Source organism: Equus przewalskii, chromosome 14, assembly GCF_037783145.1.
Source record: "Equus przewalskii isolate Varuska chromosome 14, EquPr2, whole genome shotgun sequence".
In the NCBI taxonomy this organism is placed as follows: Eukaryota; Metazoa; Chordata; class Mammalia; order Perissodactyla; family Equidae; genus Equus; species Equus przewalskii.
The window spans coordinates 32,509,611-32,527,934 of record NC_091844.1 but is presented as its reverse complement, the minus strand read 5'-3'; the positions used below and the strand labels follow the sequence as shown (position 1 = coordinate 32,527,934).

Below are 18,324 nucleotides of genomic sequence, written 5' to 3'. Positions count from 1 at the left end.
TTTTAAAACTAAAACCCCAAACAACCTGAAACAATTTTTTGAACATTCCCAAAGACTTACAGAAATCCTATATTTCATTCATATTCCAAAAAAATAAACCTTACAGTTGTAAAGATTTTTTAAGTTATTGTATTGTACAAGTATCTCACTTTCACAAAACCACAATCCTGCCTGAGGTCTGGGGTTTTTGTTTTTACTGCTGTTCCTTCATAAACTATTTGTAATATGAAGAAACTAAACCAATAATCCAACTGTAATCAAACTTTTCTGTGTTCTACACTTTTTCCCCCATGGGTCACTGATCTTAGTTTTCTGTGTACATTTAATCTTTATCAATCAGTCCCAAATAAGTATTTTTATCAGATCATAAAAGGACAGTACATAAAATATAAATCTTTTCCAAAAATAACACTTTAATATAAATGTGCTAAAGAATACCGATTCTCAACTAGTCTACTCTCCACCACCTGTGACTAGCCATCAGCTAAATAATCTGCTAAAGGAGGACACGACCTAGCTCATTGGAAGGTCATTAACTAATAAAACATATTACACTGTCGAGGATTGTTTGCAGGCTGAGGCACTCTGGAAAGCTTTGAAGAGGAAGTCCAGAGCCGCCAAATCCCAATAATGCAGTGCCATACAGAAAAATTCATTACAAAATCTTCTTTTTTTTAAGAAACGTTAATTCTGATGGTAAAAGTAATACGTTTGGGGAATTAAAGATTAAATATAAAAATCAAATACCAATTTAAAAAACTTAAATGCTGACACAAAACCAACTGTTTTTAAGACAAGCTATAGACCCAATACATTTTTTAAAAGGAAATTCAGAGTGATGCAATATTCAATTCACTGTTTTCAATACATGTAACTTGGCATTCAACTTTGATATTATTTCTAACATCAATCTCCTTGGTTTACATTGGTTCACTGTGTGAATCTTGAGATCCTGAGCACAAGTTCATATAGAGAGGAATCTTCTAAGCCATGACTTACCTCCAAACAAAATTACAAAATTGTAACTATTTTATAAACTAATAAAATTAACACTAAACATTTGTCAGCTCATAAAAAAGTACTCTCGCATTGAAGAAATGCTGCGAATTCTTTTAATTCATGTGTGTCCCCAAGGCTTTCCACTATACCACCCTGCCTCAGCTTCCCCTTCTGTGAAATGACCAGGTTTTACTGAGAGATGGAAGAATAGGTTTCATGCAAGTGCCAACAAGTCACTAACTGGTAGTGGCTGTAGAGAACACCGTTGAAAAGGATTCAGTGGCCCCGTTTTCTAAACAGGAAGGAAAGCCATGAATGCTTTGGGACATTTATTACGTGGGGATTGATAGCACAAGGCCCACATATTTCCCACCTCTGACATTTGAGGACATTCACCATCCCCTCCAACTTGATGTTTATGATTTCTGAGGATTCTTTTCTGATTGTTTTAGAGACATTCCTGATGATTTTGACACTTCAATACCTCTACAGTCTGCACTTCTCTCCTGAGCCTCATTTCTTTGTTACAACATTTACATGATTTTGTTCTGTGTATCATCGTATCTACCAAATTAAAACTGGAAACCTGGTGAAGGGTCTTATTGTTTTCAGAATATATTGTTATGAATTAAAAGCCAAGTAACAGATAAAATATGAGGACATTTTTCTACAAAACCATATTATTGCACCTAAGATCATGCTCTAATACTGCCTAATACAATGTTCATATTCAAATTTTCCCTATTATCAAGAAAATGTCTTTTACAGCTGATTTGTTCACTCTAGGATATAATAAAAGATCATACCTCACATTTGATTGTTATGTCTCATAAGTCTCTTTGAATCCAGAATGGTCTCCCCAACTGCCCTGTTTTCCCCAAGACACTGACTTATTGACAAGCTGGGGCCAATTGTCTTTTTGAATGTCTCCCCTTCTAGCTGTGTCTAATTATTTCCACATGGTGTGATTTAACCAGTTCCTCTATTCCTTGTACTTCCTGTAAACTGGAAGATAGATCTAAAGGCTTGATTGAGTTAGGTTAAAAATAGGGAGCAAGAATGATTCACAGGTATGTATTTTATATTTTCTGTTGGTCCCTACTACTAGTGATGCTAAGATTCATCACTGGTTTAAGGTAAAGACAATCAGACAACTTAGCCTATGATATTCTGAAAGCATCTTCAGAATACTTTCTAGGGCTTTAGATATTGATAGCATTGATTTTTTAAGACATTCATATTTTCTTTCTTTGTGGTCCATATAATAATGGTGCACTTCCCAAACAGTTTCATCTTTGATTCAATGAAATACCATATATCAAATTCCAATGCAAAACCTGCCTTTTCCTTGAGAGAGGAAGTAATGATTACCAATAATCATTACTGTCCTTTTTTGATTCACTATGAGAACAAAGAAAATGAGAAGAGTAGGAATAGAGGAAGAAGTAGGAGCAATATTTCTCCTTACATAACTAAGCAGGAACTGAAAGGAAAATACAATGACACATGTAAGAGAAATTTTCTAAGATCAAAGTAATAATGCTGAGAGAAGGAAGAAAGAGGATTAACCTAATTTCCCCGGTTAGGAAAGTGGGAGATAGAGAGGTTGAATCTATCAATTTTACAGACCAACCCCTTGAAAGCACTGCTGGCCCAAGACAGCCCACCTGCTGGGATTAGTGAATTATCTGTGATCTTGGGGTAGCTGGAAAAACAATGGCAAATGACCAGCCAATGAGGCATGGAGGAGATGATTAAGAGGGAGGCATTCATAACTCAAAATGATGCTTATTCAACAAACATCACTAGATTGACCCCTATTTCAGGTCTTCTACTTGTCTTATCAAACCTCCCAATAAACAGTTCTGCTTAACCTAACTACAGAAGCCTAAAAGTCAACTCCACCACTCTTCAGTAACTGCTCCAAGAGCACAAAGCATGGAGCAGAGGAGATTTTCTACTCCCAAAATGGCATGTGCTTCCATAGTGTAAGTTTTCTTATTAATGGAATGTACTTGGAATAAATATCTCCCTAACCGAAGCAGATGCTTGCACCTACAAGCACCTTTCTCAGAAAAAGGCAACTTAAAATTCAATGACATAAATGCACTTAGGAACACCTTAAAATACTCAGATACAACCTGGACTACAGACTTGACACGTAGTTGAAAGCAACCTAGGTCTAAGTAAAGACTATTAAATCTTATTGAAATGAAAAGTGAATGCAATTTAGCTGACTAATCAAATCATTAAATTTCCTATTCCTGGTTGAATTTATGTCCTTATGAATAAGAAATTTTACATATTTTTTCACATGACAAACTCAATATATTGAGACCCTAGACAGTGCAATTCATCAGTGTTATTAAAATTCATTCTCTAGGGGCTGGCCCCGTGGCCGAGTGGTTAAGTTCGCGCGCTCCGCTGCAGGCGGCCCAGTGTTTCGTCGGTTCGAATCCTGGGCGCGGACATGGCACTACTCATCAGACCATGCTGAGGCAGCGTCCCACATGCCACAACTAGAGGAACCCACAACGAAGAATACACAACTATGTACCGGGGGGCTTTGGGGAGAAAAAGGAAAAAATAAAATCTTTAAAAAAAAAAAAAAAAAAAAAAATTCATTCTCTAAATTATATATTTTTTGAATAAAAATCCATCCACAATCCCACTTAAGTTTCATTTTAAAAATTTTTCTTATAAAACAAGTTACAAATGAATTCACTATCATCATTAAAAATTCAAATTACACAAACGCTACAGAATGAATCGTGAAAATCTCCTCGTTCTACCTCCACACAGGGAGACAACCACCATTAATCCCATACACATTGTCCCAATCCTTCAGCCATGAATTTTTCTACATATATGGACCTAGATGTATATGATTTTAGGGTATTTTTTAAACACATAATATACATTTATTAGACACTATACACATTGTTCTGTAATTTTTTCACTTACTTAAGATGTCTGACATCTTTCTGTCAGTATAACACATGTACCCTATTCTATTTAATGGCTGCATACTAGTCCACAATAGAGTTATCATATTTTACCTAACCATTCCCCTATTGACTGAGGTTTTTCTAACTCTTTGTAATTACAAACAATGCTGCAATTAAACTTATATACATAGAACTAGATATTTGTCATAAAACATAGTCAATATTATAATTGTAGAGGCACATTCTACAGATAAGATTCCTTTAAAAGATGAAATATTAATTAAGATAAATTTTCTACTTCTAAAAACACAAAGAAAAAATCATATGGAGTGACACCATGAGAAATTTCAATTTGTGCATTTTTTGTTTAAAATCTTTTTCCTATTTACAAAATGCTGGCTAAGGGGCCGGCCCGGTGGCGCAGTGGTTAAGTGTGCACAATCTGCTTCGGTAGCCCAGGGTTCGCCAGTTCAGATCCCAGGTGCAGACATGGCACCGCTTGGCAAGCTGTGCTGTGGTAGGCATCCCACACATAAAGTAGAGGAAGATGGGCACGGATGTTAGCTCAGGGCCAGCCTTCCTCAGAAAAAAGAGGAGGATTGGGAGCAGTTAGCTCAGGGCTAATCTTCCTCAAAAAAAAAAAAAAAATGCTGGCTCAAGTGTCCCCTACTTTGCTGTAAGTATGTGTTGCCACTGGAAGGAGCTCCATAACACTTCTCTCTTGCACATTTAACATTTTGGAACTTGAAGCACTGTTTAAACTCTGACACCTCTAATTACACACTCTCTCACAGTCTACCTATGTCATCATCTTTCCTGAAAAAAAGCATGCACTTCTTGCTTACAAACCCTCACACATTCCATCTCTCCCACTTCTCTCTGATCAATCACATCAGACCACAATTTTTCAGTACCCTGACAATTATGCTCTTAATCCTGTATCCCTGAGCACCCCCCTACAGTGAAGTCCACCCATTTCAGGTCCACTTTCATATGGGCCCTCCCAACTGCTGACCAATCCTGTTAATCATTGCTTGTCTAACTGTCAAACCTCCCCAGATACTATTCTAAAGTCTAGAATCTAGACTACTCTCAAATCTTCATTTCTCTCTTCCCAGCCTCTTTCTCATTTTTCATAGATTCTCACTTTACAGAAGTGAAGGCTTCATCTTAATATTAAAATACCTTGTATACCCTCTTATCCTTCCTTATAAGCTCAAAATAGAGAAATATTCCACATACTACTCCCTGAACCAGCCTCTTCTGTTTGTAACTCTTGACAAGTGATTCCTCAACTTTGTGAATACAGAACTTTGTTAACAATGAAATATTTTGAGGATCCTACACAATAGGGGGTTGAATTTTTATTATCCAGTGTCCAGAACAAGTTTTGTTCAATTTACAGACAATGTTTAGAGTATGAATCAACCAAAGTACATCCTAAGTTACTTCACAGCTTACAGGTCAGGAACCACAGCTCTAGAACTCAACTTTTCAACTCTGATCAGGGACCCCAGTTCCACAATACTCTCTCCCTTTGTGTTATACTTGCCCTCCTCCTCAACACAAACTCAGGTCCTTCTGTCTTCATATATGCAACTTCTCTAATGATTTCTTTATCGCCAAATGCACTTAACTTCTCTCTGCCATATTAAACATGAATGATCTTTCTCCACTTTTGCAGGTTCTGCCCAAGGCAGTATACTACTTTGGAACTGTACTGCCTCTAACCACTGTTTTTTGGCCTCTTTTCCAGGCACTTCTATTTCTTCTTTCAAACTTGCTGGCAGTAGTTCTCAATTTATTTCCGACCCCATGTACTGTTGGGTGATGTTGGGTAACATATGCCATCAATGACATTTCTCACAGTGCACTAGTTCTCTATCAGCTAGCACTATTCCTCAACATAAAAGTCCTGCCCTATCATCAGAACGTTCCTGACCTAACCAGTCTCTGGATTTCTATTCATTCCACTTGTGGTCTCTAACATGGCAATGAACAAAGACTGTGTATTATCACCCACACCTGCTGCATATGTATTCACTGTTTCCTCCATCCAGACAGCAATTCCTTCAAGGAGATTCCTTTGTTTCAGTCATCTCTCCAAAGGGCACAGTGCTAAGCATAAAGACACCACTTCAAATATCTTCTAACGCTTTCTAGATACCTGAAATGTACAGTCAAAAATTCCCAAACCAGGGGCCAGCCCCGTGGCCAAATGGTTAAGTTTGCGTGCTCCACTTTAGCAGCCCAGGGTTTCACCAGTTCGTATCCTGGCGGCAGATGTGGCACCACTCATCAAGCCATGCTGAAGCAGCGTCCTACAAGCCACCACTGGAAGGACCCACAACTAAAAATATACAACTATGTACCAGAGGGCTTTGGGGAGAAAAAGGAAAAATAAAATCTTAAAAAAAAAAAAATTCCCAAACCAGGGGCCAGCCTATGGCCTAGCAATTAAGTTCAGCATGCTCCACTTCGGCGGCCCAGGTTCAGCTCCCAAGCACAGACCTACACCACTTGGCAGTGGCCATGCTGTGGTGGTGACCCACATACAAAATAGAGGAAGACTGGCACAGATCTTAGCTCAGGGTGAATCTTCCTCAAGCAAAAAGAGGAAGATTGGCAATGGATGTTAGCTCAGGGTGAATCTTCCTCAGCAAAAAAAAAAAAAAAAAAATTCCCAAACCACAGAAAGAGAACACTATTTTTCAGGATGCTAAATAGGGATGAGGGGAAAGAAAGTTTCCACAATTAAAGATCTAAGAAATACTGGGTTAAATAAAAAGTTTATTTGTAGAACTTCCTAGAACCTTTAATCTTGCTAACTGTGAATCTCCAAAAGCGGAATTTCCCGAACTTCTATGTTTTAAAACTCTTCCCTACCATCTACTGCTCATTACCAGCACTTATTAACTTCTCCCTTCCCAGGGAACACAATTGAGGAAATGCTTATTAAGCAATTAATTATTTTCTTTCACAACTACCTTATATCCAGTATGATTTCTAAGGATATGGTAATAGTACTGGTTTTATGATTTATCCTAGCAGCCAGTCTTAGCATCCCTCAATGACCCACAAAGCCATTAGACAGTATAATTACAAAAAAACTTTTTAAGGATTAATTTCAGGCTATTCTAAATTGCGAGCTCCCTTACTGCTTTTAAATATGACCTCATTTACTAAAAATCCATTTATATACACCATCAGATCAGAAGCGTATAACCCCACATTTATAAAAACAGCAAAATCTGTTAAAAGCTGTGGGTAGCTTAAGTGACTTGACACTCTCTCACCAAAGCCAAAGGTAAAACAGATAAAAAAGGACAAACTGTTGGGGGCCGGCCCGGTAGCGCAGTAGTTAAGTTTGCACATTCCACTTCTCCGAAGCCCAGGGTTTGCCGGTTCCGATCCCAGGTGCAGACATGGCACCGCTTGGCAAAAGCCATGCTGTGGTAGGTGTCCCATGAATAAAGTAGAGGAAGATGGGCACGGATCTTAGCTCAGGGCCAGTCTTCCTCAGCAAAAAGAGGAGGATTGGCAGCAATTAGCTCAGGGCTAATCTTCCTCAAAAAAAAAAAAAGGGGGGGGAAATGGTATTCCAAAAGAACCAAGAATAAGAGGAAGGTAAAATAAATTCGGAAAATAGACTCACTATTCTTCTCTGGGTAATTCACAACATTTATTAGCACATTAAAGGTCCCAAGAAGTTCTCCAATGAAAAAAGCCAGTTCAACACTGTTTAATCTGTTGCTCCCCAAATTTACCTGACCATAGAATCTTTTTTTTTCCTGATTAACACTTACTATCATCCCAATACAACTGGCAAATTATAACAGTTTTATCATTATATCTAATTGGAAAAAGCAGATCACAGAATATACAGCCCTCATTCTTCTGCTTCGACATTTTGCAATGTTGAAACCAAATAATCTTTTATAAAAACTTGAACAGGCAGCAAGTGATCAGAAGGTAAACCTCTAAATGTTCCCGTCTAATCTCATTCCCAGTCAACTTCTCTGCCTAGAAATTTTATTTCAACAATTAAGATGTGGGAGGAAAATAAAGACAAACTTGTCTTAACAGTTAATTTTCAGAATCTACATTAGAAAGGAAATAAATTCTGGACCCTATTCCTGGAATCATGCAAAACTCTGGTCTGGGTTAAAAACAGGACCTTAGAAATGCCTCAAATACTGGTTCTTTATTTATTGGTTATAACCTGTTTCCTCAGCAGTAAAAAACTCTGTGGAATGGGGATGTCGGCTATGTGAAAACTCCCAATAGCCAGTCTCACCCTAAAAGCCTCACCCTTATCTGAACCTTTTCTAAACCAGATCTGATTTGTTGTTTTATTGTTCTTTGACTCCCTTTTTTCCTGGAACAAGATGAAGAAATGACCTGCAAACAGAAAGCTATGTACTTGACTAGGCGCACACCTCATCATCCAGGAACAGTTAATTACCAAATGAAGCACACTGGGGATTATCCAGTTTGCAAAATTCACTACTTCACAGCTCCAAACTAAATTCAGTGTTTTGGAAAATCACTCTAACTAGACACAGCAATAGTATAACTGATTCCAAAGTCAGCTCTGCTCTAATAATTTCAGCAAGCTATTTATAGGTGTTTCTGGTTTTTTTTTAATCTATTCTAAATTTAAACGGACTCCTCATTTTCAGAAGCTGAAATTAGCATAAAGTTAAATACAGGAAAAATATACACCAGTGAGACAAGCCACTCCTGCTGGGTTCTTCTTGCAAAAGCCTAAAAGAGTAAGTTTCCCAGAGAGCTCTATTACAATCATACTTCCCTGAAAAAAGTGTTCTTTCTTCCACGGTTAAGATCAATTGTAAATTTCAATAAGAACGGTAAGAATACGATTCTTTTTACTGACAACGACCAAGTTAATACCAATTTTAGGGCATATCAGTCATTTCAGATATAATTCTGACGACAACCCCTTTTAACACTTTTAGGTAATATTAAAACGACTAAATCTCAAAATATGGAATAAAAGGTTCCGACTTTACATTTTAACTGTTTTAGGTAAAACGTGTTAAATGCAGACAAATATTTTTCACAGGTTAAGTGTTCTAAACGAGTGCACACGCAAGTGAGAAACGATGTATGATCTATGACCACGGTCACTTCCGGACATCTCCCACCAAAGGTCAAGTCTAAGCCCCTTCGCCAACTTATTGATTAGCAATGGTTTCTGTTGAGACAGGGGGTGGCAGGAAGTAAGCCCATGTGTAATGCCATCGTCGTATCTCTAGCTATAGTTCTGTTTTCTAATGGGCCTGCCCAAAAGAAAGCAACAAAAAATCAGTATTTTCAAAAAGGTAAATCCCAGGAGAAGGCAAGTTCAGTTCAGAGAGACCTCACCTAATGTTCCACAGGTTGCTCACTCACCTGGTGGACTCTTTTGAGGACACTCCCCTCCACACCGCAGTTCCCTCAGCCCTCTCTCTTTTTCCAATACAGACATTTCTCTTCCCTCGTGGTTCTCTCCCCGCAAGGCCGCCGCCTTCGGCCCCCCAGATCCCCTCTAGGGCCCGCCCTCCTGTCAGGTGCCCGCTTAGGTCCACTACACCCCCTCCGGCTCGCAGAGGCCGGCCCCTGGCCCCAGCACCCGCAGCCACGGCGGGACGCCCCCCACCCATCACCCAGACCTCGCACGCTCCACACTCCCGCTCCAGCCCGCGCCTCCGGCCTTGGCGGCGTCCACAGCACACCCCGGCACCGCCTCGCAACACGCCCCCCGCCCGCGGCCCCCTTACCACACATGATGCAGGAGCCGCAGTTCACACGACGAACGGCGAGCGACTGGCAAGGTCGGCAGCGTACACACGTGCCTGTGGGTGACGGGCGGGCTTGCGGGACAGGCGGCGGTGACCAGACTCCCTGCGGGATGCGACGGCCGAGACAACCACAGCCTTGTCGACCTCCCGGGCTCGACAGCAACTGCCGCCGGGCCCCGCCCCTCCGCGCGCACCGCGCCGCCGCCGCCGCCGCCCGCAGGTCCTATTGGGCGGCGCCCGCGCCGCTCACGCACAAATCCCGCCTCCCCGCGCCGCCCCGCCCCCGAGCCCACGCAGGCGCTGGCCTGCTGGCGGCGGAGACGTGGCATCGGCTCCGGGCCGCATCCGCTTGAGGTTCCTGGAGCCGCCCGGCCCTCGGGCGAGCAGCGGGAGGGACTGCGCCGTGGGGGAGGAAGAAACTGGGTGGCTGGCAAGGAATGACGGAAGCATAAGGAAAAGAGGATGGAATTGTTAGCAAAGCAAATAGCGTTCGGGGAGGGCGCCTAGTGCGGTCCAGGGCCCCAGGCGCCGGTACCCCACGAAGCGGGGAAAGAGAAGGTGGAAAACAGGAGGCCTAAAAAGGGGGCTCCTGGGGCACAGACAGACAACTCAGAGAAGAAAAGGGACATTAGGCTGAAGAAGAGTTACAAACGAATTGAGTGAGGTGAGGGAGAAGAGGTCCCAAAATCCTAACTGCAAAGCGTCATTCAGGTTCAGCCTGTCTTTCTGTTAACAAGCAATTCAGTTCTTGACTGAAGCTCTGTGTGATATGCTTGGCCTCTAAAAGCTCTCCGCACCCCATCCCCACCCCTGGCCATTGCCTCTCTAACTCCTAGTTTCTTGCAGAGGGGGAGGGGTAGATTGTAAGGCTCAAATATCCAACACTATCCGCCTCTCCTTAAGAAACTCTGCTGGCCCGGATTTCTGATAGCCCATCTGAGAAGACCATAGGAATTGCCTAGATTTGACATCCTTAAGGTTTGACTCATGAAAGATTAATTCTGTGAATTAATGCACCATTCCTGCCAAGAGAGAGATGATGTTTCTGAGAATTTATTACCTGAGCATTTGCTTTAGGAAGATTTAAATGGTATCTTTCGTCAAATGTAGATGTTTACCATAACTCTATTAATGGCTCTAGAGTAGAATCAAATCAACAATTGGATGGCATGCAGAATGTGCATGGACTTCTGACCCCAGATGTCTGGTCTTACCTCACACTACTGCTCTCTTCCTACCTCACCTTCCAGCCCTTTACACTGGGCCATCATTTTCAAATTTTTTGCACATGTTGGTTACTCTTTGTGGAATCCCTGGCCCATCTCTACTTAAATGCCACCTCCTGGGGAAAATCTATTTTGTCTCCCCACACAGACTTGAGGATGTGTATTAACCTCATTCTTTGAGCTGCCCCTTTAAAGCAATATGCTTTGATATTTTATGATTTTTTGTGTATGTCCCTACTAGGCTGTAAGTTTCTTGAGGCTAGAACAAGTCTTGGCAGACCAAACACCTAGTATAAACCCTAGCACAAAGTAAGGGGTCAAAAATGTTTTGGGGGGCCTGCCTGGTGGCTGAGTGGTTAAACTTCCTCACACTTGACTTTGGCAGCTCAGGTTCACCAGTTTGGATCCCAGCAAGGACCTACTCCACTTGTCAGCCATGCTGTGGAGGCATCCCACATACAAACTACAGGAGGATTGGCACAGATGTTAGCTCAGGGCGAATCTTCCTCACCAAATAAAAAAAAAGTTTTTGAATGAGTACAAAAAGCTATATGTTCTTAGGAAAATTGACTTTCTACGGCTGGTTATATGATCATATGAGCAAAGGGCTTCTCAGTTTTTCTCAGAGTGAAAAAAATGCCTTTTTATCACTGGCCTCAAAGAGAGGGGGAAAAATGTCACATTTAATTAATCAAAGTATTTCTCACCTGAAAGTCCTTTAATATTTCATGCTCTTAAACAGGTCCCTAAATCACCCAGAGCAAAGTTAAAGAACAGCGAGCTCTTTGTTAATAGACAACACATTTCTTAATTCAAGAAGTAAAAGGCTCTGTGGATGTACATCTTCTCCTCATCTTAGAGGTTCTGGTCAGACCTTAGTAATGTTGCCAAGGAGTCGAGGTATGATTCCAATGTTTGAACAACACGGTTGTGCACTGCCAGCAAATCTCTCCAGGCCACAGAGAATGCCCGCAGTAGCACCAAAGTTCTCATGCTCAAACTATAATAATCCATTGAACCCCTGCTTTCTTCTGCTGCTTGTTACTCCACCATGACTATCAGTTGTCTTATCTCCATTCTACAGCTATTTTGGAAGGTGCTTACGACCAGCTGAGAGGAAGAAACTTTGAAAGCCAATATTTTCCCAACCCAACCATGAACAACATCACTAACCCACTGCAACAAAGAGCCCTTTGTAACCATGTGCCAGTCCAGACAGTAATATGGAAGAAGTTTATTTGTCTGACCCCCCTATATCTGGAGCTTTGCCTTAGCTGGACCTTTGGGAATAAGGGCTGGAGGAGAAAATAAATGATCTATGAAAGAAAGGGGACATCTGGGTCTAATTCAGACATCTGAGGAAATGGAAAGGATTTTCTCTCCTAATCAAAAGTTCTGAACTGAACTAAAAGTAGTGATGGTAAGGGGATGTCATTCATCACCCCTTATGTAAGTCCATTTCCCTGTTCACAAGATTAGTCCTGTCAAATCTGATGGCTCTCAGCCTTCTCTTTGCCATGCAGCCTGATGGAAGGCCATCAGAGCTTCCAGTTGCCATTTCCAAAGAAAAGAAGAACCATGTTTGAAATAGCTTTATAAGATTTTTAAATGTCTTCCCATGTCATTTTTTGTTATCGCTTATCAGAATTCCAAAGACAAATAGCAATAAAATTATTAAAATAAAAAATGTCTGGTTATAAACTTCCACTTATAAAATAAATAAGTCCTAGGGATGTAATGTACAGGATGGTGGCTATAGTTAATAATACTGAGTTGTATATTTGCAAGTTGTTAAGAGAGTAGATCTTAGAAGTTTTCATCACAAGAAAAAAATTTGTAACTGTAGTGATAAATGTTAACTAGACTAATTGTGGTGATCTCTTTGCAATATATATGTATATCACATCATTATGTTGTACACCTGAAAATAATAGGTTATATGTCAATTATATCTCAATTGAAAAAAAGGTCTGTGCATAACAAGAAGGTGGGAGGGGGAGGAATTGGTCCCACTTTTTAGGTAGTTTGTGGAGAAATGTACCATAATGGACAGAGAAGATGGAGGCAAGTATCAAAGGAAAAAAAGCAAATTGAGCCACTAAGGCCTCTGAGAAGGAAGAAATGAACACAAGAACAAAAGGCACCAGTCAAGGCCTCAGAAAGACTCCTTAAATGAATCCCTTTGCTTCCACCACTACCCGACTTCATCCTTTCAGAGTGACCTTTCAACAACACAAATCTGATCCTGTTTCTACTTGCTTCCAATTCACTGAGTACCCTTCACCTGTAGGATTAAGTCCAGACTCCTATGCACACACACGGTTCTTCAGGAAGTGACTCCTGCCAGTTTTATCAGCATCATCTCCCACCACTCTCTTCAAGCATGTTATGGTCTAGCTATATGGAACTACTGCCAGTTCCCTAAAAAAGAATGCCATCTCAGACATCTACATCTTTGCATTTGCCCCTTTTTGAAAGGAAACGTTAAAAAGGGAACCAGTTGTTAAATAGTTAGGGCTTGACTATAGAGTACTAGATAGTCACTCACAAAATGAGATTATAAGGGGACCAGAAGGTTCCCTCATCCAACGTTACCTCCACTCCTTACCTATCAAGTTGCCTAAACTCCACCTGTACACATATATTTAACGCAGAACACATCCTCCTTCCCCAGGAGATCCTACATTAAGTCATTATCATCTATTAACACTTTAGAATGAATTATTTATAGGATTACTTTTCATTTGGATACCAGGTGTGAAAAGGTCACTGAGGAAATGCAAGTTTTAATGGGATAAAGATAATTCTGAAATCAGAAAGAAGGCAGACCTGGAAAGATTACCTTGGTTGGTGACACTGAACAAGAAAGGGACAATACAAGGGCATGTGGAATTGAGTGCAGTAATGCAGAGAGAGGGGGGTCAAGATATGGAAGAAGGAATCAGGAATAAATTGATGATGAAAGCAAACTTTACCCACTGTAATGGGTAATTGTATGTGTCAACTTGGCTGAGCCATAGTGCCTAGATATTTTTAGTCAAACATTATTCTAGGTGTTTCTGTGAGGGTACTTTGGATGAGACTAACATTTACATCAGTGGACTTTGAGTAAAGCACATTGCCTTACATAATGTGAGTGGGCCTCATTCAATCAGTCGAAGGCCTGAAAAGAACAAAAGATTGACCTCCCCAGAGTAAGAAGGAATTTGCCAGTAGAACTGGACTTGGGCCACTACCTTGGCTCTCTCCTGTGTCTGCAGCCTGACAGCCCACCCTGCAGATTTTGGACTTGCCAGCCTCCATGATTGCATGAGCCAATTCCTCAAAATAAATCTCAATTTCTCTCTCTATATATCCTATTTTATATATATACTATTAGTTTTGTTTCTCTGAAGAACCCTAATACATCCACCTAATGTTGATTTTATTGATTTCCTCAATGTTGAATACATGTATTTGTTTTAAATTCCTAGAGGATAGAGCTTTCAATCACAAACAACAGAAATCCACTCAAACTAGCTGAAGAAGGGGATCTATTGGCTAATGTAGTTGGGAAAGACAGAGATCAAGAGAGCTTCAGGCATATCTATATCTAGGCACACAATGTTGTCAGAACTCTTTGATTCTCTATCTGACCTCATGGACAGGGAAATGACCTTCAAACAGCTCTGGAATCACATGTTTAGGGCTCACAGTCAAAGAGGAAAGAGAGTTTCCTTCATACGTGCTTTTTATAGTCTAGGCACTGATTCTGATCAGGGCAGTGTGAGTCATATGCCCCACTCCTGTGGCAAAGAGGGCAGGACACTGTGATTGGACAATTCCACCAGAGCCACACACAGGAAGCAAGAGGTAGCAGTTCTTCAAAGAAAGGAGAAAGTGTTGCTAAAAGAATGAAAAAGGGACACCAAAAGATGACCGCTACATCAGGTGAACATGACCTTGATTGACGCACCAGGAACCTCAGGCTTGAGAACAAAGGATGCTGACTCCATCTGGAATTAACATTCCCCAATACTCTTCCCAGGGTGGCTCCAAATTTTCCCAGTAGGTAGAACCTGGGGCAGAGTTTTCTAGCTCTGCTTGAAAGAAACTGATTCTACTGCCAAGAAGTTGTCAACAAATTGGAAACCATGAGATTAACTCGTCCTATCTACTATTTCTGTCCTGTAGGATGTAATCGGAGTCAGAATAGAGGTGGACCATTTGGGGAGCTGCCTAGAGCTGAAAGATCACTAGAAATGCAAGGTGATAGAAAAAATACTATTTTCTAGAGTTTCTTTCAGAGAATACAGAATCACATCTGCATAGCCTGCAAGCACCCTGTGGAGTTATCATAGTTAACTCTGTTGTGGGGAAATGGGGTATAAGGCTGGGGTTTCCCAAAGGGAGGTAAATTCCCACTGGACTGGAGAGCAGCTAGGTTATATTTCTGGATAAAAAATGGACACACATGCACTGCTTGGCCCATTATGGTCTGGAGCAAGCAAAAGATGGAAAAGACTTTTGCCCACTAGAAAGCAGTACCTGTGAAGACAAGGAAAGCTTCTCTCCTCCCTCAGGTAGAAAGACTCAGGCGGGGTATGTGGCTCCAATCCTTAAGGCAAAATAGTATAGTAGCAATGTGCATAGGGTCTGCAGCCAGAATGCCAGGGCTCATGTTCCTGGCTTTTCCACTTATATTGTATGGCAATAGAATATGTACTTCTCCCTGTGCCTCATGGGGACAATGATAGTTACCGATCTCCTAGGATTAAATGACAAATGTAAGGTGCTTAGAATAGTGTTGGTCACATAGTGAATGCTCAATGAAAGTTTGCTATTTTTGTATATTTTGCTCCTTATCATTTTGTATAGGGCTTCATCCTAATATTGGTTAGCAAAAAATCCTCCAAGTGCATGGCTGACTCTTGGCCAATAACCTTAGTTTCAAATACCTATTGAAACGTCCCTTATTTATAAAGTGTTTTCAAGAATACTTCATGCAAACAAATATTTTAAACATCTTAGGGGGTTAATTGATTCTTTCTTTTGGACTGTCTAGGAGGAAATTAAGTATAATTGAAAATGCTCAAAAATAAAAACTACTACCTGATTAAACTATACCTTCTAAATTAATCTTCGATTGAAAAAGTGGCTCGATTAATTTAAAATGTTAGTTTTCATTTTAAGATTGACATTTGGCAGTGACTGCCACAAATTAAAAAAAGCAGTAAAGTTATTTACCAAGTCCTCCATGATTTAGCAGGCTCTTTGTCTACTAGAAGGCAATCTAGCAGCAGCTTCTAGTGACAGAATACCTGACAACAGCAGCTATTAACAAGAAAAACTTCTCTCTCAAGATATCTGAAAAAGGGTGGTTCCCTGGCTGGCTCAAAGGTCAATAATGTCATCAAGGATCCAGGACCTTTTTTTCCTTCTTCTTTGCCATTCTTGGTGGACTGGCTTTTCAGGATTACAAGTTGACTGTCACAGCCTTGGACATCAAGTCTTCATACTACAGAGTACCAAGCAGGGAGAAAATGAATGGATAGGACTAGAGCCTTATTTACAGAGACTAACACTCTCACTCTCTATCAGGGAAGAAAATCCTTCCAGAACTTGTCAATAGACTTTCTCTTACAGCTCACTGCCAGAGCTGGGTCATATGTCCACACCTAGACTAATGACTCAGAGAAAAGGAATTAAAATGACTGATTTAGACTAGTTATAATTTATCCTCTGGATTTGAGATGAGACCTACCTTCCCTGGGCATATTACAACCAAATGATAATTGAGAGGGCCTCTCTAAGTAAGAAGCAGGAGTGTATGCTGGGAGGCAACCAAGAGTTTCTCTTTTGTTGTTCTTTTCGAGGAAGATTCACCCTCAGCTAACATCTGTGCCTATCTTACTTGATTTTGTATATGAGTCGCTGCCACAGCATGGCCATCAATAAGTAGGTGTAGGTCGACACCTGGGAAGTGAAGCCGGGCCACTGAAGCAAAGCACACCAAACTTAATCACTAGGTCACGGGACCAGCTCCCAACCAAGAGTTTCTGCAGCACTCTCCATACTGCCCACTCCCTACCTCTGCACCATTTCCAGCTAAGCACTTCCACTTCACACTCAAGCTATACTTAGCTTCTTGCAGTTCCCAAATACACTTCCCAGCTTCCAGATTCTGGTTACATTGCTCTGTATGGCTAGAATGTTCTTCCCCACCTTTCATCCTTCTTCATAGCTGCTCCCTTTTGTAGAAAATCTTTTCAATACCTTGGCCTCTCAGTTCCGTGATTTCCCTTCTTCCAATAATGTAATCCACTACTCACCTCAGCCACTTATTTCATGGCCATACCCAAGACTTGCCATTAACTGCATCTCCTCCACAATCTCCATTTCCTGTAGCTTCAGCTAAAAGGCGAGTTAATGTGCCTAGCTTATAAAGCAATTCCCAGAGTCTAACCTGAATTCATCTATAATAGCTCAGGGAACAAATTCTCCAACTCCACTGTCGGGTTCTATGAGCCAAAGGAAAAAAATAAAAACTTCAATTCCCAGCATTCGTAACTGCTGGAGTTCTTCTTCTTTCCATCCCTATCTTAATCTCTGTACTTTCAGGGACCAGAATTCCAGAGATGCAATGTACCTATCTTTCCTTTCCTAATATTGTCTTTGAACTGTTCTCTCTGAATTACCATAGAGAAATGAGAGAGAATGATAACATGCTATTTGGGCTATCTGAAAAAGCAGTACTCTCTAGGAGAAAGATAACTGTCCAAATTTCTGGCATGGCACAGCTTATAAATCTCTAAATCAGGAGAAGCTAGTGGAAGAAGGACCAAAGTAGTTTCTCACCTTTTTTCCAAAGAGATTCTGCTTCATAAGGTAAAGACTGAGCATGTTAAAGGCAGTTCTTCTCAATTCAGCCTGCTCTGTCTTATAATCAATGCAAATTTTGTCTACATTCTAGAACTTGGTTCTTTATCAGTTTTCAACATTACGATTTTTCTTTTTTTTTTCTGGTCTTTTAGTGAGAAGTTATGTGCTACTACACTGGGGACTACTAGCCAGATACCATTTTTAAACCAGAATTGTTTAGTTTAGTTTTTTTTTAAACAAGGTAAAAATTCAGTAAAAATAGTTTTAAACATCTCACAAAATGGCTAAGCCATTTTAGAATATTTTAAAAAGCAATCTCCCTATTTACTTCTGCATAAAAAAAGTAAATAAATTAGATGGAGGAAAATGTATTTTAAACTGCTTCAGACATTATGCAAAGAAGGAACCATGAGATATGAAGAACAAAAATAAAAATATCCCTGGATAAAATCCATGTGTACAGAAGATGATTCAGGATGTTACAAA

The 18,324-nt window shown here is 40.5% G+C and overlaps 1 protein-coding gene across 2 annotated transcripts in view; it reads right to left on the bottom strand.

Annotated features, from left to right (window-relative positions):
- Positions 1 to 9,986, bottom strand: part of GFPT1 (glutamine--fructose-6-phosphate transaminase 1) — a 56,708-nt gene extending 46,722 nt beyond the window's left edge. Inside the window, exon 1 of one of the 2 annotated variants that reach the window (XM_070572459.1) lies at positions 9,731 to 9,986. In XM_070572459.1, the coding sequence (XP_070428560.1) occupies positions 9,731 to 9,737 (7 nt within the window). In that variant the 5' untranslated portion in view covers positions 9,738 to 9,986. The remainder of the gene's footprint in view (positions 1 to 9,730) is intronic. The other variant, XM_070572460.1, reaches the window with a different exon arrangement.
- Positions 9,987 to 18,324: the final 8,338 nt, after the last annotated feature.